At 33.3% G+C, this 22,431-nt stretch overlaps 2 protein-coding genes across 3 annotated transcripts; both read right to left on the reverse strand.

The window, feature by feature from the left end:
- Positions 1–129: 129 nt before the first annotated feature.
- LOC140860082 (U-box domain-containing protein 40) lies at positions 130–2,108 on the reverse strand. The gene has a single exon (XM_073262847.1). It carries the CDS (start codon positions 1,813–1,815, stop codon positions 310–312), a length of 1,506 nt encoding a protein of 501 aa, XP_073118948.1. The 5' UTR covers positions 1,816–2,108; the 3' UTR covers positions 130–309.
- Positions 2,109–8,103: 5,995 nt separating this feature from the next.
- On the reverse strand, positions 8,104–11,509 carry LOC140865465 (uncharacterized). 2 transcript variants are annotated; one of them, XM_073270118.1, is made up of 7 exons: positions 11,417–11,503; positions 11,131–11,264; positions 10,932–10,984; positions 9,578–10,827; positions 9,005–9,085; positions 8,643–8,705; positions 8,104–8,393 (listed from the first exon to the last, which is right to left on the reverse strand). In XM_073270118.1, exons 1-7 carry the CDS (start codon positions 11,459–11,461, stop codon positions 8,301–8,303), a joined length of 1,719 nt encoding a protein of 572 aa, XP_073126219.1. In that variant the 5' UTR covers positions 11,462–11,503; the 3' UTR covers positions 8,104–8,300. The 2 variants fall into 2 exon arrangements, with proteins under 2 accessions (XP_073126219.1, XP_073126220.1); XM_073270119.1 differs by lacking the exon at positions 10,932–10,984 and having other exon boundaries at positions 11,417–11,509.
- Positions 11,510–22,431: the final 10,922 nt, after the last annotated feature.

Raw genomic sequence — 22,431 nt, forward strand, 5'->3', positions numbered from 1 at the left:
TAGGGGACATAAATACATTAGTAGATAACAACCAAACCGAGTTAAAGTTAAAAACTAAAATTTGTTCCTTCGAAATCAATGGTTACTCCCATTTTTTTTCTTATTAAATATTCTGATCATGTTATTTACTAAGGCAACATGGTGTTTAAATTAACATTATAATAAATTCACACTCATCAAAAATCCTCCTCATAACTACACCAATCTTCAGGAACACTGCATCAGCCAAGTGAAATATACATGCACTCTTTAACCCAAAAACGACATAAAAGTAGTCCAAATTAGTTTGCACAAAAAATCTTATAACATTTAATTCGAGTCCTTGATTTGACTCCGTGTCCGACTCGCATCCTCCTCCGAGTTAAGCAACTCTTCCCAGTCGATCTCCTCGTCCTCCTCCTCTCTCTTCCTCATCGTCTCCAATATCCTCCTCACTTTACCGTTAGCCCAATCGCTACCCCTTCCGTCCAACTTCTCTAGCACCTTCTCCGCCCCAGCCTCCTTTGCTAACCCCTTGAACCTCAATCCACCGTTACTCAGCCCATAAAACACAGCCAAACAGCTATCCCGAGTCGCCACCGAGTCAAATTCATCACGACTCAGCAGACTAACCAAGCAATCCACTGCACCCCCATCCAGCATTGAAGCCCTCCCTTCCACGCTGGCAGCTAAGTTACATAAAACCAACATGACCCGACCCGTCATATGACCCGATTGCACCATCCCTAACAGTATCTGAACCGACCCGAGTTTGATCATTTTGACCCGATTGCTTTGTACCAAAGAAAGGTGATACAGAGCCAAGGCCGAGTCATGCCGAGTCCGCTCCGAGGCAGAACGAAGGGCGTGGAGCAGCGGAGGCAGAGCTCCCAAGACTCCAATGGCGGTCTTGTTCTGATCATCGAGGGATAAACTAAAGAGCGCACCAGCTGCATGCTCTTGCGATTCAGAAATTCCGCCTCGCAGAACGTCGATCAATGGCGGGACGATTCCCGAACGTACGATCTTTAATTTGTTTCGTTTCTCCAACGACAGGTTCACCAGCGCCGCGACAGCGTTCACTTGCAGAGCTACGTGTTTCGAGGGGATTAATGATTTTATGGCAGACAGCAATCTCGGAGTGCAGAGATGGAGGCGGGTATCTTCCCGCGTCCGAGTCAGTTTCCGGAGGGAAGCTAAACCCTCTTCTAGATCGGAAAGTCGAGAGCTTTTCAGCTTCAGCATGAGTTCCTCCTCTTCCAAGAAACTGGGATTCGTCAAGATTTCATTCTCGCACGAAGAAGACGAGGAATAACAAGAGGGACGGGTGGCAAAAGGAAGAGGAGTGCTCGGCCTCCCGTCGGAACTCGCCGCCGACACCACGCTCGGGGTCCGGCTCAACTCATCCGCCACGCGAATCGACCGAATGCTCTGGTTTCCATTTCCACCATACTCTGAGTTCATCAACGTGCGTAGGAGCTTCTGAGCTGAATAAAAGTCGATGGGTTTCGGCGGGTCGATGCGGTGGAGGTGGCACCAACTAAGAATGGCGGATTTGAGAGCGAGGTTGGGAATGATTATGGAGAAGTCGGCCGCGCCGGCGAGAGTGGGGGCGAAAGAAAGGGAAACGCAGGCGTGTACGCAGTTGCGCTCGAAAGTGTGGCCGGATGACACTATTACAGGGTCCGCCATTAACGAGTTTGAGATGGGGCACAAAAATTCTACAGGAACTGAAAAGGGTGGTTGAATTTGAGCTTCAGCCAGCTTTTTCTGAAGATGTAAGGTTGATGGTGACTTGTAAAACGAAATCTTCCATCTTTGCTTCCCACTTCCCATTTCTGTTTCGGATTGAATCGCAGATGCTTATAATATCATCGGTGGGTGGAAGATAGATGAAGCACTAAAAAACAGGTGTGGAAACAGAGTGTAAGCAGGAAGCCATTGATGAATGATGGGTGGAGATTGGAGAAAGTATTATAAAGGGAGTTTGAATTATTGTTTGATTACTTTTTTTGCTCTCTTTATGTTTGTGAGGGCGAGTGATTTCATTACGGAATTCTTGGATGTTGACTGTGGGTTTCTTTTTTTAATCGAAAGTATTTATTATTGGTTATAACATAAAAAATTTGGAAAAAATTGATAAATTAGTCTTATAAGTTTATTATTTTTGGATTTTCATCCTATATCTTTGCCATTTTTTATTTACATCCATTATCTTTAAATTATTTAGGTATTTGGTTCTTTTTGTATCAATTTCAAAATTAGCTGCTGAAGTGGCATTTTCTTAGTTAAAAAAAGGCTTTAAATTATTTTTTTTACACGTTAGATGCATATGTAGATTTTAATTTACACATCAACACTGTTTATTGGAGGGAAAACTTGAACCCTTCATCCCAAAAGCATCACGCCGGTTTGAGGGAGAAACAATCAAACAAATCCATCTCTTTCTCAAAAATCTTCTCTAAATTTTGTAGGATAAGAAACGATATTTTACGAAAAATGCGTATTCGAGCTGTATCTGATCTTCATCTACCACCACCTAAATATGGTATGGAATTTATCTTTAAGGGTTTCTAACGTTTTTGTTTTTATTTCCTCCCATATGCATCGGAATGTATTCTGAATTTCATCGTGACATTCATCTACAATATTCTTGTATGTTCTGTGTTGGTTATGTTTTGTTCATTATTTTCATGTAATTCATTTGTTATGCAAATGCAGATCCTATAAAAATGTTACTGACCGTGGGTATTCACTATGGAGGCAAGTTCAATGTTGAAGATCTTCATGCCTATGTAGGTGGTCATATACATAAGTTCGATTATTATGAATTCAACATGCTAATGTTGCAGTACTTTAAAATAGTTGCTGAACGGGGGGTGTAAAGCATCCTATGAGATGTTACGCAATTACTGATTTTGGTTTTATATTGATCGAAAATGACAAGCATTTGAAGAGAATATGTGAAAAAATATTGGAAACTTCAAGAGAAGTGGACATATACATTGTGGAGGGGGAGCATAATATGAATTTGAATCAAATTTATATTGTTCACAGTATGAGTGAGAAAGAAAACACAAATAAAAGTGATTGGACAGAGGTTGAAGATGAAAATGCTGGAGAAGATGTTAGTGATGAATTTATTGAGAGTTTTTTTGATGACGAAGATGATGATACATTATTCGATACGAATGTTAATATTGGAGTAGAGTCGATTGGAGATTAGCAATTAAGCATAGAGATGTTAGACGATTCCATGATTGATGAGTCTGGTGATAAGAATCTGAATATCAGTGAGGATGATTTGAAAAGTAACAATGATTCAGATAGTGAAACAGATGCACAGAGATTTCCAGTCTTCAACCAGCTGGCTCCATATGATCCTACTTTTGAACTTGGGATGATGTTTAGCACAAAAAAAGAGTTGAGAAGTGCAATACTGAAGATTTATTAAGTTTTAGTCAAATGACTAGGTATTGCACTCATGCTCTGTATCCTGAAGATCGTAATTGATTCTTCAACCTTCATATGTAGTGATGTTAACTCAGAGCACTTAGTTGATTGAATCAGCTTAACAACTAATTGTTTCATTATTTAGTTTTTTCAGCTCATGATCCATCTACATTGGCATAAAAGCTCTAATGCCTGCCAGCTACTTTTTTGAAAGTTTCAGTTATTAATAGGTTCCCGATCTTCTTATGTATTATTTAGAGGTTTTAGGAACATGGTCTCAGTTTTAGTTTGAGCTGTCATAATTTCTTTCAGCTGTTCTGCCAAAGCTTGCTATTTAGGCGTGTCCATCTACTTGCTCAGTTTTGCATCAAGATTTGATATCAGTTTTGAACTAGATTTGTTATTTGGTCTCAGGTTTGGGTTGCCATTTTGCATCATTTATTTGGTTTTAGTTTAATATACATACAGTTAGCTATTGTGCTTTAGATTATTTATTTTATTTGTTTGTTTGATCGACTTTATGACTAAGAATTTGATCTTCTTTAAAAGTAGAATTGTAATGTAAATGAGATATAAAATGAAACAATAAATATCAATACTCATTCTCATTTGATTCACCACCACCAATAATTGATATAATGATAAACAAGTTTATACATCATTTGATTCACTACTTTGACATCGAGTTTTTGACCAATACAATGCTAAAAAATTTGTAATATTTCTTGAGCCTTAGATAAAAGCTCAGTTCTTCGACTCTGGAAAGTACTTGAACTGAGTTCTTTACCATTCTCATGGAATATTCAGAGTGAGCTCCATCAACTTGGAGTTGAATTTGACATGCATCTTCCTTCCCCTCTACAAATGACAACATCATGAAATCCAAATTCTTAGACTGCTTCCAATATCAAATTCTCATGGACCATTTGCAAATCAAATTCTTTGACATTCATGCACCAATACAAAAGAAAAACTTGGAATTGTTGTTTCTTTGGCAAGAAGCGTCTTTCCAGTTCCAGGAGGTCCAACAAGAAGTGCATCTCTTGGTATTTTTGCTCCCAGCTCCTAGTATTTTTGTGATAGGTAAGAGCTAATACATAATTCTCATATATTCAACAAAACACCAATACAAATCAATCTAATAACTCAACACAACTTGATATCATTGCAACAACCTGAGCTCTTCCAACAGCAGAAATAAAACGAAATAAACCAAGTGGCAGAGATCATCCTTCCAGGGCCGATGTGATTTTTTTGTTTTTTCAAAAATTGGCAGAACGCTATAATGACCCCACACTCATGAAAGCCCACTTACCAGAGGAAGCGCGAGGATTCGAGTGGTTGGAAACAATGGGAAATAGGTGTTTGATGAGGATTAAACAAAGGGCAGCTTCTTGTTGTGCCACAAAACTTTGTGATAGTAAAGAAAGCAACAGACGAAGGATCGAATGAATCGCATTCAAAATGAACAAATATGCGATCAACAACCAACTTGCCGGGCATTTCTTTGACATCCGAGCAATGCCTATCGATTTTTGACGAATTCATATGGATTTTCGAGGGAGGATTCCTGGGCACTCGTGAAAATATATACAAAAGAGTCACGCTTCATGAGAAACCATTATCTTGAAAAGTAGGCACAAAATTGGTCAAAGAAAATTAGAGATTTGTCGAGAGAGAAAGAAAGATGATTTGTCTTTTTAAAAAAAAAAAAAAGAAAGAAAGAAAGAGGATTTGCTACAGAGGTGGATGTTTATGACGGTATGAGAGAGGAGAAAGTGTTTTGTTTTTTCCTGTAATAATTAATATGAGGTGTATATTTAAATTCACATGTATATGTGATGTGGCCAAAACAACAATTCAAATTTTCATTGTAATCGGAAAAACATTCCACTTCAGCAAATTGGTAGAAAAAGGATCAAATTCCTAAATAAGTTAAAGATAATGGTCTTAAATAAAAAATGACAAAGATATTGGACCAAAATCCAAACATGGTAAACTTATAGGACTAATTTATCAATTTTCCCTAAAAATTCCATTGAAATGAAAAAGATATCTTATTTGATCCGATAACATAAATTTTTTTTATTTTATATATCAAAAATATTATTTTTCATTGTAAATATGAAAAAAATCAATGTATTTAACAGATATAGATCCTCGAAAACGTTTCACATTAAAGTTTAAACTTTCTTTATACATGTCCAAAATCATTCTCTTGAGCATTGTGTAAGATGTATAAATAGTGCCATGCAAATTTATTTTAAAGACGAAAGCAGAAAAGGTGGGGAGTAAAAGCATAACTATTCGTTTGACCAATGATGAATCTTTGCTTACAATTTCTAATTTCTATCTGCACAAAAAAATCTATATAAATAGTTAAATACTTATTCTTCAAAGACTTTATATTAACTTGCAATGTATTATTGAATTAGGGAGAGGTTCTCTTTCTCTCTGTTTAACCCATGGAAATATCACCACTTTATAATAATATTAGCGAGAAAAATGTTTTTTGTTTAGTGTTTCGAATAAACTAAATCACCTCAACTTAACCATGGAATAAAAGTGGCATTAGGTGTTGATTTTATTGAATTTGACTTATTGCATGTAGAGAAATCAAACTTTGGCACAAAAGTCCATCCAAGGAATGATGATGGCTCAATCTTTTACAAAAAATATATACAAAGAATTTGAATGACTTTCACTAAAATCGCACGTCAATCCAAATGATTAATTATATTCTAACAAATAAAATGAAGAAGAAAAATGATGGTGAGACTTGCCAAAAGGTAAATTGGGAAAAAAGAAAAAGATAGGAGGAGACCCTTGCATGCATGAAATTATGGAAAAGGGTGCCACTCGTGCATGTCTCGTGTTATTTATTACATTTCAACTTAATTGCTAAGCTTCTTAGCTGCCCCTGCCCCACACTTCACTGTGTACTAATGTTGTTTCTAGCCTGCCTGGATTCCTATTTTTTCTATTCTTTATTTATTATCATGTCTACCAAATTAGAATCTTGAGCAAAATATATTTATTACTGGCTACCACTAAGCCTAAAGGGGTGCTATATTTTTGGGCATTTCTATACAAAAAAATCATTAGTGTGGCCTCCAAGAAGGAGCCAATTGAGCACCTTTTCTTGATACTCTCTCTTCACATTGGACACCAATCCTGTTCTGTGGAAAGATAGCATCTCCAAAGAAAGATCTCTCACCTTTACCTTTTTTTTTTTGTCTTTTAAAACCTACTACAAAATTAGGAGGTGAGCATTGAATTAAGTTTCTTCTATTCGATTTCATGGGAATTTTTGCTTGAAATACTTTTAACCTCTCAATTTCACAACGCTTTAAGATGGGATATTCTTGTAGCTTTCATTCACTTGATTTATTCGTGTGTGCTGATTTAGTTACTAAAGTTTTTTAGAACTAGCTCGAAATCGTCTTCGTTGCAAACTTGACTATTCTAGTGTGCTAATTTAGTCCCTAAAAATCATCGTCGACATTACTTGAAATAATTAACTCATCGAGAATCTCCCTATCTATTTAGCCCTAAAAAATAAAACCCTATAAACTTTACTTTCCATTTCATCATGCATGTTTTTCCTTCCATGTAAAATTTCATCATAAATGAGTACATGCAGATGAATGAAACTTATTTGGCAAACGATTGATGCACAAAATAAGGATTTGACGATTGGAGTGGTTGAGATAGGTGGGGGGCTTGACAACAAAGCAAGCACATAATAATAATAATAATAATAATAATAATAATAATAATAATAATAATAATAATGCTTTAATGCTTTTACAAAAGAAGAGGGTGTTTATAATGTAATCCTCTTTACAATTTGGCGCGTACCTTTTTGTTTTCGGTTCATCAATATGATTGTGACTCAATCATTTGGTGTCACCTATGCGTATTATATGCTTTGATGATGGTGGATATCATAAGAGTAAAATCATATTTTAAGATGCGTCTGGTACGTACAATTAAACTTTGATTGATTATTCATCCTTATTTCGTCGAAAATTTAGTTGAGTTTATACAAAATATTAATATCATGTATCATTATCTTATTCAAATATATTAATTTATTATCTTTACATTATGAATCATATATCATCTCATGCATACGCCATCTGCCTAAATAATTTCATGATATCTAAATCATCGGCAAAATTTAAGGTCTTAATGAGCGTATGTGGATCCAAGGGGGAAGGCCCAAATCAATGGAGTTTTGGAGCAGCCCATTTAAGCGATAGAGAGCCAGCTAGGCCCAAATTACTACCTTATGATCGAGTTGAAATTTAAAGGTTTTAAGAGACGTATGTGGATTCAAGGGGGCAGGCCCATATCACTAGTTTTTTGGACCAGACCATTTGAGAAAGAGAGAGCCAGTTAGGCCCAAATCAGATAAGTGAGATCGATTTAACTCTAAATAACTTCTTTTTATTTCTGATGTAATCTTGTTGGACTCAGTTTAATGAATTTCTTTCATCTTTAAAAAAAAAAAAAAAGGTGTCCAGACAAGTAAGATCGATTTAACTCTAGGATTTGAAATCTTTTGACTTAAAATCCTTGCTCCCATCCAATTACACTCTTATGTGTCTTTCTTCCCCCACAATAAACACCTCGGCCAAATGACGAACAAACAAGAACCAACACACGTTTCTTCAAAATGTATGTTTGTATAGTCCAAAGACTGCACAAAAAAAGCATAGCTACTTTCGCTCCTCCAACACAAGTCTTGATTTACAACTCCATGATTTCCATATGACTAATAAAAAGGAGTTCGTGATATTTTTTACAGTGTCATCCAAAATATGGTTTCATAAGTAGCGAACAAACAGTGGGTGACACTATGCTTACATCATTGGACGATCATGGGAAGGAAAAGTTTGATTCAGAGGGGGCATTGTTCGGGAATGCAAAGCAGACAGTATCTTCTTTCTTGGTCCCTGCAAATTAAAAATAAAAATAAAAAATGCACTAAAGTGCCACCACTTTTCATTTTGGTACAGATAAATCAGCACTGACTGGGAGCTGTAAGGAATTGTTTTCAGTCAAACTACAATGGAAATTTTTAAGCCACGCAATCAAGTAAATTGAAGAAAAAACGATGAAAATTTTGCATGGTCAGGGAAACAAAAGAGTTCAGATCATGAGAACCAAATAGATAATATACTGTCAATGAGCATTAATTATACCATTGGTATCCCCAATTCCCTCAGGTCTAGTTCTCCCATTTGCTTCAGTGCAACCATGTCAATCTGCAATAAAACACCAAACTTCCACATTTAAAGAACTGTAAGTCTCTTGATTTACTCGTTGAAACTTGGTTTTTATTGTCTGAAGCTTTGCTTAATAATGAATACAGCATCTACGCTTCTGTTAAAGCAGCTGCATGAAAAGTCGCATCCAACAATCATCAAGACAAAATGACTTGGAAGAAGCATAAATCAATGCTTGGGCTGATTTAAGATCTCTCAAAATCTACCACACTGGAAAAATGAAGAAATGATGGAGATTAGAGAAAATCTCCAAAAAAGTCGCAAAGGATTGTGCATACCTCTTCGGCTTGAAAATTGATAGCATATTTTCCCAAACCAAGTGAATGCAAAAAGCAACTCACGGTGGGAGGTAGAATGTCCTAGACAACATCAGAGAGGCATATATAAGTTTTCAAAGAAAAGCATCCTACAACCAGAGCATTCATAAACATGAATAGCATCATTTGTAGGAACTAAGCAACTGTTTTACCATCATACTGGAAAATCATTTTGTGAACTGAAAAAAGGCCACCGCTTCAAGTTTATTTATGATGAAATTCTGACTTGTACAAAATTCAAATATTGTTGACACATTTAACAAGACAACATAGTGTCATGCCATCAATTTTCCAATAAACTACCGTGCTCAAACATCTTCCGACAAGTGTGGACAAAGGACCTTTATATAAAGAGCGAAACCGAAGGAACTAGTGTTGACAGAAAGCATGCCATGTGCATTTGAAATTCATTATAACATCAAGAATATTGAAACAACAGCAGCATTACTGTTCTACATTGAGGTATCGCCTATCTTGTCACATGAAATCTCCTCAAGGAAAAAAGTGGCTTTGTAACAGAAGTTCAATGCATACCGTGAAAGGGGGAGCCTCGAACATGCCACCCGTTACTGGAGGAAGTTCCATAACCAGCTTGCCAAAATCCGCGTGGGCCACTGACATTGTAGGTGATGGAAACTTGGGCGATTCCAATGGTTCGCTAATCAAGAACTGACCAGTTCTCGAGGCCTCCATATGCCTGATCGATGGCACACGTGAAAGCTGATCAACTGCAGTCCTTGGAGTGGGAAACCCATTAAAATATTTTGCCACTCTGCTGGAGGATTGGGGTCCCTCTCCATTTGTAGCCCAAGAAGTATGAATGCTGACTGGATCCATCAGAGGTGGTTCAGCAGCTCCCCTTGATAATGGACTATTTGTCAAAAAGCTCCTTTCGGCTGAACATTCCAGTGGATCTCTAATCAAGAACTGAGCAGTTCTTGAGGCATACGGCACATGTGGAAGCTGATCAGCTGCAGTTCTTGGAGTGGAAACCCCATTATAATATGTTGCCACTCTATCAGAGGATTGGGGTCTCTCACCACTTGTAGCCCAAGAAGTATAACCGCTGACTGGATCCATCTGAGGTGGTTCAGCAGCTCCCCTTGATAATGGACTATTTGTCAAGAAGCTCCCTTCGGCTGAACATTCCAGTGAATCTCTAATCAAGAACTGAGCAGTTCTTGAGGCATATGGCACATGTGGAAGCTGATCAACTGCAGTTCTTGGAGTGGAAAACATGTTCAAATATGTGGCCACTCTATCAGAGGATTGGGGTCTCTCTCCACTTGTAGCCCGAGAAGTATAACTGCCGACTGGATCCATCTGAGGTGGTTCAGCAGCTCCCCTTGATAATGGAATATTTGTCAAGAAGCTCCCTTCGGCTGAACATTCCAAGGGATCCCCAATCGAGAACTGAGCAGTTCTTGAGGCATCCATATGCCTATTTGATGACACATAAGGAAGCTGATCAACTGCATACCTAGGAATTGGAAACCCACCAGAATATTTTGCAAATCTTTCAGGGGAGTTGGATCTAGCTCCATTTGTTGCCCGAGAAGTATAAGAACTGCTTATTGAATCCATCGCAGGCGGTTCGGCAGCTCCACTTGATGATGGAATTTTTGTCAAGAGGCTCCTCTCGGGTGATTCCAGAGCCCGAACAGCTCTGGGCACCTTCTCACGACGCCCTGCCATTTTCCTCTTCTCAATTTCAAGTTCCATACGCCTAGAAATTCTCTTGCATGTCAATTTCAATCTAAGGTCCTTTGGGTCTAACATAGAATCTGCAGCCATCAAGTTGAATTCCAAAATTAGCGAGCAAGTCAACAAACAGAAGCATGTTGTATACCCATATAATAACAAGAGAACGTTTCCATTTAAGCACTACCATCAAGATTAACGTTGCATATATCACTCCTTCCACTCATGTCACCTCTAGTCCTGTAAAGATATCATTCGGAAAAAATTCAAAACAGTTGTCGCTTCAACTTCAAAACTTCTGACACTTGATCCTAGTAGAAAACCTACCATACCATATGCCAGTATTTTAAAGTTCATCCCGCTTATAAAAGATGGCATGCACTGACCTTTCGTTGTTATAATAACATGAATCATCGGTATTGGTCCCAAAAGACTCTGCCAAAGACCTTTTGCTCCCTAATCGCACCCATGTACTATGAATGCCGCCATCAGAGAGCCCTGTTGTCTCCTGCACCACTTCCTACAGGTGCAACAAAAAAAAAATTTAAATTCATCCACACTGACGCACAGCAATATTGGAAACACGAACAAACAAAATTGCGATTTCGTGTAATCTGAATGATCCCTTATATTGCAGTTGGGTTCATATGCACAAGAATACGAAAAACTTACTTGCCCAGAACGGTCTTGCGTGAACGAGAATTGGGGATTCGCCATTAGTTTTCCTCCGATTCTCCCAACACCCCGACGGCTCCTCTCCTCCGGATTAATACCGCTTTTGGCAAAATATAAAATAAAAAATAAAAACATTTATACTAAATGGGCCCCTTGGGCCTTGAGGGTCTCAGAAGTCAGACAACGATGTAAATCCTTTTATTTTTTATTTTTTTTGTTTTTCTTAAATTCTTAAATTATATTATATAAAGCATAAATCAATTAATCTACGATTACAATAATGAATTAACTAAGAAAACTGATATTGATATTTGATATCATGAATAACAATAGTCAATAAATAATTTAAAATAAAATTATTTATTTATTGTTCATAATATAAAAAATAAGGATACTAATTAATAAACTTAATAATAACCAATTAGTACCTCGACACATGTATTGTAAGATTGTATATTTAATCTTTTTTAATTAATTTTGTTGACTTTATTGCAATTTTTGAATTTGACCATCCTGGATTTTCACACAGATTATATTGATTAAAAAATAAATAAAATTTCAATCATAATCCTTCTATTAAAACGAAATAACCTATCATATTGGTTTGATTGGAAAATTAGGTTCGACTTTATTTTTTAAAAAAAATGGTTATTTTTTACATTTGGATAGAAGGATTATGATTGAAATTTTATTTTTTTTAATCAATTATAATTTTATTGTTTCAAATTACACAATTATTAAGTAAACGTATAATTCATCCTAATTACCATAAAATACTATATGATAAGTTTGAATTAATGACTTACTTCATTATAATTAAACAACAAAAATATATTTAAATACATCGAATTCCTTAAATCCACACAATTTGATTCGTCCAAGCTTGGATTGTTGCATCTGTTCCAAGACTAAGGAGAGTGTTAAAGTTGTAGAAATATTTTTTTTTTTAGGAGAAGAAATAATTTTATTAGCCATTTGAGATATTACAATCTTCATTCAAAACATCTTAGATGAAATCTGGCGGTAAAGTCCAGATCGTGGGACAAGCATGAAAATAAGATAGCCTAGCAAGATTGTGGGCAACTTTTTTTTGGCTTATCGATCTGCATGTGAAACAAACCCTGAATGATGGTCTGTTGCAAAGAGTTTCGCGGCGGTAAAGTCCAGATCGTGGGACAAGCATAAAAACAAGAAAGCGCAAGATTGTGGGAAACTTTTGTTTTTTTGCTTATCGATCTGCATGTGAAATAAACCCTGAATGATGGTCTGTTGCAAAGAGTTTCGCGGCACTAAAAAATAATAACAACAGATTCTGAATCGTCCTCTCGTTGCGAGCATGCGTCGATGACCACTTGGGAATCGGATTCAAATATTACATTCTTGGAGACCCCTGCCTTCGATCCAGCTTAGCCCGCTTCCTTGAAAGCCATTGCTTCAGCTTCTTTTATTTCCATTAGCCAGTAAACCAATTAGCTTTAGCGGATATAAAGGAACCTGTTGAATCTCAAAACCATTCCCACCCCAACTTTCCTCATATCATTCATTCTGTAGCGACGCACTGCCCTCCATTGCTGCATCAACAACATTTGGATAGTCTTATTCCATAGTTTCTCATTTCGGGCTCTCCAAATACCACCTTTTCAATAGTTGTTTCTGGGCCCTTGTTAAGCAGTTGGAACAGCCAATGGACAAAACTATCTGCCTCACTTGTCAAAGAGAGTACAAGGTTTCACATACCAAGCATTTCCCAGCAAGCTTTTGCCAACGGACAGAAGATCAATAGGTGCCAGGAGTTAAAAGTTGTTGTTTTAAATACGTAAAAGCGTGTGTACGTTATAGCATAACGATGGAGCTTTTCATTGCTATTTATTTGCATAATTGCATGTAATGAACATGTTGAACCCAGAGTTTGACATTAATGATTCTTGTTTTTACTGCTAATTAAATTATCAAGCAATGCTAGCTCCCCACTAATTTGCGCTCGCACGATACCTTAATTACAAAATTGTAAATCTACGCCTTTTTCTGTTCGTGCGGTACTGGTATATATAATGAAAATATTCTTTGATCTGGTACAGGTCGAGTGTAATGTGGCAAGACAGTTCATTTTTCAAACAAATATATTTTTTGAGATACAAACAAATATTCTTTGACCTGGCAGAATTTTGGATATGTGAAATGTTAGTTATTGCATTAAATTTAATCGACAATATATATAAATATATTATATATATAGATATGAATATAATCAGTTTTGTTATAACATACAAATAAATAATTTTGATTAAGAGTAATATATATAATTGTCTATAAAATTTTAAAGTATAGAGAAATATATAATTGAATTGAAATATATAAATAAAAATAAGATTGAAATAATTTTTCAGAAAAAAAAAACTATTTAAAGAACAATCAGTTGAACGATAGTAATATCCTAACGATTACTATATCATGATGTCTGCTCACCAAATGGATAGAAATCATTACACAGACAACCCTACTACTTAATCTGTTTCCAAGCCAATGATCCCAACACCACACCATCTAAATTATCTGCAATAACGTAACATAGGGACCCCCTTAATCAATATTAACCACAACATTATCATATATTCTGTATGTTAAATCCATCGTCTCATGTGTGGTCACATGAAACTGATCAATAACATATGTTACATATTCATAAATAACCAACAAATTAATGGGTATTCATGAACTCTCCACGGATAGGATTGAATTTTCGATTTATTTGTTGATCAATACAGTAATTTTGACTAACGTATAATATAAATTCCCATATTTTATCAGAAACCAGCACCAAGACATAGGAGATGAAAGTTAAATATGGGATTAATTAATTTCTACAAGACGTAGTAGTACTCTTGCATCGTCGGTGGTACTATATGGTAAATATAACATATATGTTCCATAAACATTGTTTCATACTCTCTAATTATGTATTATCTAATACATTATACATCTCATAATCTCGCTTCCATAAATTTACATAAAAATATAACAAAATTTATTTTAAGCATTTATATTCATTACTATACCCTTAGACTCAATACGATTTCGTACCACAATATACTCAACAACAATTAATCTAAATTTAATTGCTAAACTGATGTACTTAATAAAAGATAAAAATTCAGACCATTAATAGTTAATGAACTAAACCTCCACGTGGTGATAAGATGAGTTATACATATATTAGTAATATGGTGAACAGAATGATGCCTTAAAATTACTACGATTTGTTACCAAAATATACTCAACACTCTAAATTTAATTGCTAAACTGATGTAATAAAAGATAAAAATTCAGACCATTAATAGTTAATGAACTAAACCTCCACGTAACTCGTGAGATGCGACGATAAAATTTATCTATACAATATAGAGATGATAAAAAGTCGTATGACTCAGAAAATCAAGTTTTTTTTATGAAACAAAGTACATGTAATTCATATAATTTCGTCACGGTGTCGAATATTTGTGATCAGATCGATTAGACACGGAGAGAAGAGATAATTAGCTGGCAAATATAGAAATTAATATAATAATAATTATTGTTCATAATTTCTTGGCTAGCTAATAAGATTAATGAATAAAATATATATACTGTATAATTCCAACTCCAAGCTAGGCTAGCTAGCCAGTTAATAAATTATATATGTATTGTTAAGCCTTAGGATAAATCACTGTAAACTAATGGGCAGAGATAGAAAACCCTAATCAACATACATCAAACAGAATATATAACGAGCTGTACAGATCATTGAATACGCAAATTAAAGCTGAATAATATATAATTAATATCAAACACAAAATCATCAAACACTTGAAGATCATGAAAAAGCCAAGCACAAACTATAGAGATCATCACACTCGCACACAGACACAGATACATATACGTAGTACACACAACACAAACCTGCGGCAGGCAGTCCAAAATCTTATAGTACCCCAAAAAGCCAACTCTTCCACAGCTTCTTGAATGAACCCTAGCAAGCAAGCAATTGCAAAAGCAGATTCAAACCCCTAATGCTTACTTTAATTTTACACCCCCCACCCCCAAGATCGATCTGTAAAAACTAATCGCCACTCGGCAGTGGAAAAGACTAAAGTACTGATCAAAATCTTGATCTAGCTAGCTAGCTCATATATAGTATATCCATCGGACCGTGATGCTTGATTCCCCTGTGAGAAAGAAACGACAAGATTGTATTAATTAGAAGGAAATCGGAGATGGGAACAGATTTAACAAGAAACCCTTTTCCATTTCATGATCGAAACCTTTGATTTGTTCATCTATGATGTACAAGTAGTGGTGGATGGTGGTGGTGGTGACGCTTCTTGATCTTCTTGGTGGTCATGATTGAGGGTTGACGAATTGGCGACAGTATTCTGACCTCTTTTGCTAATTTTCAGCGGAGGTAATGATGGACGAGCAGAGTATTTGTGGGTGTGATGATGGGTTTGGGGTTGGGGGCGTGGTGGTGGTAGGAACATGGTAATGATGATCGCTTTTTTAGCTTCTGCAGCGTTGTAGTAGGGAGAGAAATTAAAGTAAGAGATCAAAATGATGTTATTATATATATATTACAATGTTTTTCGTGCCATCTATATATATATTTCCTTCAAGTATTTCCCTTTTCTTTTTTATTTTTTTTTTAACTCGGATAAAAATAAATTTTATAATTTGGTCTTGAAATTTATAAATCGTCTTAAGATCATATATTTGATATTTTGGTGTCAAAAAACAATATGATTTCGAGACGTCGTCTTATACTTAAAAAGTAATTACGTACATCTCATCGGCTCTTTTAAGTATGTTGTATCAATTTAAAATAAAATGTGAAAGTGTTCGAATGATCTAATGATAATGAATTATCGGCGATGAAGGATGTATTACTCGTACATGTAGATCACGTAGAATATGCGAATCATATGTACCGCATGTAAGCTTGCAAAAACACTTGGATATATAAATCCAAATTACGACTAGATTTTTTGAGTGAAATTCCATCTTAAGGCCCTTTATCCCAAATTTCACACACCTTATTAATATTTATATTTTCCTATATATATTTTTCAACGAGAGGGCTACTCGAACTTAGCTCTATGTTCCTGTCTACATGATTACTGACGAGGAAAGTGACGTGATTAATTGTGGCAGGGATCTTTATTTTTTATTAAAACCAAACTTACCCTTTTAATTAATTTTAATTAATTAAGTTAATATTTACTAATGCAAACGGGATAGGGACATGGTTTTACTGGCAATGAGAGACTAAACTGACGATTCGTTCCATTTTTTATATTTTCATATTATATAATGTACTCGGAGAGTAAATGTATATAATTATGTTTGGAGTTAATGATAAGATAAATAATTTAATATAATAAATAATTTTTAATATAGTATTTGTTTTTATGGATAAAAAATAGTTTTTCATAATTATTTGATTGATTAAATTTTAAATAGGATGATAAATTTTTATTTTGTCATTTTAATAATTAATATAAAATGAAAAATAATATTATTTATTAAGGTTAATAAGTGTAGTTTAAATTCAATAACTTGATTATGCAAGATAAATAATTAATAATTTGATTGAGATAATATAAATAATTAGTAAAAAGATAAATAAATTGACCAAGGAAACATGAAATTGAGAGGGTGTTTGGGAGAGCTTTTAAGCTCTTAAAAACAGCTTTTAAGCTGATTTAGAAAAGCTCTTCGGATATGTTTGGTAAATTTTTTTAGAAACAGCTTATAAGCTGTAAAAATAAGTTGTTTGACACTTATAACCTGTTTTTAAAAACGTAAGGGGGGATGTATTTTTTTTTCAAAAAGATCTTATTTTAACATTCTATCTCTCTAAAATATCCTTAAATATTTTAATAAATCTCCATCATATCCTCCACCAATTAAATATTATTTTTTAAAAAAATTCCAAATCACATAAATTTTTCTAAAAAAAAATATTATAACAATTTTATTTTTTAATATATGTTTATTCTAAAACTATTTTCATATATGTATAACTCGAAACATTAATTTCATATAATTATACCCTTTTTTGGTAATTTCGACGATAAAAAGATCTTATAATACCAAACACATCAACATCTTTAAGTTATTTAAAATAAGTTTATCCAAACACTTTAACAGCTTATTTTTAAAATAAGTTCTAACAGCTTATAAGCTCGTAAAACAGCTTTTAAGATCTAGGAGCTTATAAGCTCTTTTTAATAAGCTTAGTCAAACACCCTTTGAATAAAATAAATTATCAATATATTAATAATGTGTCATTTCAAACAAGTCTTAGTTTATTTTTATGATATAATTTTATTTATATATAGATTCTGGTATGTATATTAATTCGTTGCATTTTTTTATTTTTTCATAACTATTATTGATTTCATTCATGCTGTAGATACATTTATTAGTACCATGTAAAATTTTGTAATCATAATTTTAATGTAATTTTAAAAATTCTTTTGCATTTGCTTTTCTGTTGTGGAAAAATCCACACATAAATTCTTCTAAAAACAACGATTTTACTCACAAAAAATCACAATTATTACAATATTTAATATAATAACACATATGAATCTTTACTCTGATATCAATTATATGATTGAATGCTTAATGTTTTATTAAAAATTATAACAGATACATATTAATGATGTAACTCAAATTTAAACCTTGCAATGTCCCAAAAACTATAATATGTGATAATAATTCATCTTTCAAATCGTATAATAGTTCAAACGTCATGATTCGATAATTATCCTAATAAAACCACTTCTTACATCCCAACAACAGTGGTCACTATATTTTTTAAAATAAACTACCAAGAACTATAAGATAGCATAACAAACAATTCGAAGTCACATTGCTTAAGGATCCTCGACATAATGGATTTTTGGTATACCGTATCAATAATATTGGTACGAAAAAAATTTATATCGGTACCGATATCGAAATTCTGAAATTTTTGTATGGAAAAAATCCATAATGATACCGTATAGATACCGAAAAAAATTCGATATACCAAAAAAATGTCAATATATAAAAAAAATTTCGATACGATATCAAGAAAAGTCGGTATTTTGGCTCGCTATCCCAGACCCCAGCCCTTGATATAGCACAACACAAACATGAAGAATTACAAAATATAGCATGTGATAATAAAACATCTTTTAAACCATAATAGTTAAAACCCATGTTTTCAAAACCGGACCGGACCGGCAGGTTCAATCGGTTCGACCGGGAACCGGTCACTGATCCGGTCCGCATTGCTTTTAAAAATCGTTTTTACGGTCAAAATCGATCAAGAATCGGTCGAACCGGCTTCGAATCGCGCGAACCGGTCAAAAAACCGGCCCAAAACCGCTCAAGAACCGGTTCAACCGGTTTTTCGATTTTTTTTATTTTTTTTGAAAAAATATATTTTTTAATTTTAAAACCTTAATTTAATATTTTAATATATATATATATATAATATTATTTGGAATTTGTACTTCATGAAAAATATTATTTTAGTAATATTAGATTTTTTTAATTAATTAATTAATTTTTAAAAAATATATAACTAAAATTAATATTTTGAATATATTTATATGGTTATTTAGTTTTCAAACTATGATAAATCTATATATTTTTCTATTTATATACATCTTTTATGTTTTAAAATTTTAAAATATATTATTAATTATATTATATTATATAAACGATTTTTTGGTCCGACCGTCCGGTAAAAACGGTCCGATCGGTTGGACCGTTTTTTTAAGATAAACCAGTTCGATCACCAGTTCGATTATGAAAACATTGGTTCAAACGTCATAGTTCAATAATTATCTTAATAAAAACACTTCTTACATCCCAAAAACTGTGGTCGCTATATTTTTTAAAATGAACTACCAAGAGCTATAAAATAGCATAGCAAACAATTCGAAGTCACCTTGCTTAATTAGAATCCTCGACATATGAAAAGCACAACACAAACACGAAGAATCACAATATTTTCCAAACTTGATCGCCAAAAGGTTAATTTGATGAAATCGAGTCAAAACGAGAACAGAAGAAGAATTTGTATAGGTTCGACATGCCAACACAACACCCGAAAAAAAAGAAGAAAGAACAATAATTCATCAATTGGCGAGCAAAAGGTGTCGTGCATTTACAACTTGAAGGGAGACTGGAGAGACAAGTAAAACGTACACAAGAATTTGTTCCAAATGTGCTGTGTAGAAACTTGAAGCACGAAAGTGCAAAGAAGGCGTGATACCGATACGTGCATTGAAGAGGAAACAAGGCAACAAATTGTTTTTAAAAACTATCGAAATCAAGATAAGTTTGCTACGAGTTTATTTAATCTATTTATTTAATTTTATGATATATATTTCGTTTATTGTTAATTAGAGTTTAAAGTTTTATTTTTTTGCATTTAATCTCAAGAAAACCCCTAATATATTAGGGTTTTTAAATTTATAGGATAATACAAGACCACCTCGATGTAGGAACGATCTTTGTTCATGTTAGGGGTCGGTTTTCGGTATACCGTATAAAAAATATTGGCATTAAAAAAATTCATATCGATATCGATATTGAAATTCTGAAATGTTGGTATGGAAAAAATTCATATTGGTATCGTATAGATATCGAAAAAAAATTCAATATACAAAAAAAATGTCTATATTTCGAAAAAAGTTCGATACGATATTTAAAAAAGTCGGTATTTTAGCTTGGTATCCAAACTTTACATATTACTACGTATTAGTTATTAATGGATTTCATGACTCATGAGTGCGGGTAATTTGAGCGTGACAAATGGATTGAGTCGCAGTCTAATGAGTAATGAAAGTAAATAAACAAAATAAATTTTGAAACTTTCATTTGCGTGTTTTAAAGTTCCGGAAAAATAAAGAATGATGACCTGACGAATTGTTCAAAAAGACAAAAACAAGAAACAAAAATAAAAAAAAATTCAAAAATAAAAAATTATTCGACAAAACAAAGCCCGAGCAGCAGTTGACTTGGAAAAGATTTAAGTAATGAACTTGACCTATTTGAAAAATATTTTCACAATTTTAGTTATATTGTAGAATTAGACACAGTTTGGTTTAAGGTATGGTATAAGTAATATATAGATAAGTAATATAATGTAATAAAAAATAAATAAGAAATTATAGTAAAAATAGTATTGAATTTGATTGATATATTATGATTTATTTGATTTGATTGATTGATTTTATATAAAAATGTTAAATGACTATTTTGTTTTTTTAACAATAAATAAAATAAAAAAGTATATTATTTATAAGGTGTAATATAGTAATTTGAGTTCAATGATTTGATTGATGTGAGATAAATAATTAATTATTTTATTGATGTAAAATAAATAGTTAATATATTGATAAATAATATGATGAGAAGAACGTGAGATGAGATTAGATAAGTTATACATATATTAATAATATGGTGAACAGAACAGTGTTTTATTTGACAAATTAGTCCAAAACTTTGAATTTGGAAAAACTAGTTCAGTTACTGATGCTACTTTTTTTTTTTTACAAGAAACTTATAATTTTATTAATCTCAAGAAATGTTATAGATTACAAGTTTAATCAACCGGCTCGAAAAATTCTCAAACAGCCAACAAAAAGGTGCAGGAAAAGAAACTGCAAATTTAGCTAAAAAATAGGCCACATTATTGGCCGATCTCCTAATATGAGATAAAAAACAATGTTCAGGTCTGATATTAAATATTTAATCGCCGTCGCACAAAGACCCACATAACTCAAATCATCAGTTGGTTTCGTGACTGCTTGCACTGCAAAAAACATGTGTTTGTGTGTGAGAGGAGGGTAACACATGCTACTTTATTTGGTTAACAACCATTAAACATAATTTTTTTTTTTGTAATTTATCAATATATTTCCTATTCATTTCGATAAGTCCAATTTACCTGCTTACAATTATCATTTTACTTCCGGCAATTTTAATAATTACCATATCGTCTTTACGCTGGAATAATGTGCCAAATTTATATAAAAATTTAACTAATCAAAGATAAAATTACAAATATGGGGAAGAAACTTTATGCTAACATACAAGACACGTTATCGTGGCATTAGTAATGAATAGCGTATCAGACGGTGGTTAATAAATAATAAAGGGAAAATTGCTTTTTTGGTCCTGTATGTTTGTCACTTTGCGATTTTGGTCCTTTATATTTTCAGATTGCAGTTTTAGTCCGCTATCTTTATTTTTTTGGCAATTTTAGTCCTTTTTCCGATGTGGCGCTGACGTGGCACAAATTCAATGCTGATGTGGAGCTGACGTGTACAGTGCCACGTCAGCATTTTCGAAGAAAAAGGACCGAAATTGCCAAAAATCGAAACATACAGGACTAAAACTGAAATGTGAAAACATAAAGGACCAAAATCGCAAAGTGACAAACATACAGGACTAAATTTGCAATTTTCCCAATAATAAATTATAGACATTCTTTGGTTTGAAGTATTATAAATCTATGTATAACTTATCCCAATCAATTTCGCCTTATTTTTGTCATATTATTTATCTATTTATTAATTAATAATTTTACATCAATTAAATCAAATAAATTATAATCTATCTATCAAATCAAATAATGTATTAACTATTTTTTTTTATTTATTTTTAATTTACATTATATTACTTATCTATAAATTACTTATCCTATCACTCAAACCAAACGGTGCCATAAGTATTATTAAAGTTTACCTAAAAATGTGATCAATAAATTAAAAAATATGCAACCCAACTGCGTAACCAATTCAGACGATTGTTTCAAAATTCTTCTAATGTCCAAGTGGAAGTCAAATTGAATGAGTCTCGCCTCGACTATATTGTTAGTCAAACAATAAATAACATTTTCGTTCATTAACAAAGCCTATAAATACATGCATACATAAATCGAAATAAACATCCTCTTCTTCCTACATAAATTTTGA

Source organism: Henckelia pumila, chromosome 4, assembly GCF_033568475.1.
Source record: "Henckelia pumila isolate YLH828 chromosome 4, ASM3356847v2, whole genome shotgun sequence".
Classification (NCBI taxonomy): Eukaryota; Viridiplantae; Streptophyta; class Magnoliopsida; order Lamiales; family Gesneriaceae; genus Henckelia; species Henckelia pumila.

What these genes read in the sequence shown, in the direction of transcription:
- LOC140860082 (XM_073262847.1), bottom strand. Translation starts at nt 1,815, where the DNA reads ATGGGAAGTGGGAAGCAAAGATGGAAGATTTCGTTTTACAAGTCACCA.
- LOC140865465 (XM_073270118.1), bottom strand. Translation starts at nt 11,461, where the DNA reads ATGGCGAATCCCCAATTCTCGTTCACGCAAGACCGTTCTGGGCAA. An exon ending in TCAATTTTCAAGCCGAAGAG is followed by an intron (nt 8,706 to 9,004) that starts GTATGCACAATC and finishes GTTTTATTGCAG; the next exon opens with ATTGACATGGTTGCACTGAA. An exon ending in GGGAATTGGGGATACCAATG is followed by an intron (nt 8,394 to 8,642) that starts GTATAATTAATG and finishes TTTAATTTGCAG; the next exon opens with GGACCAAGAAAGAAGATACT.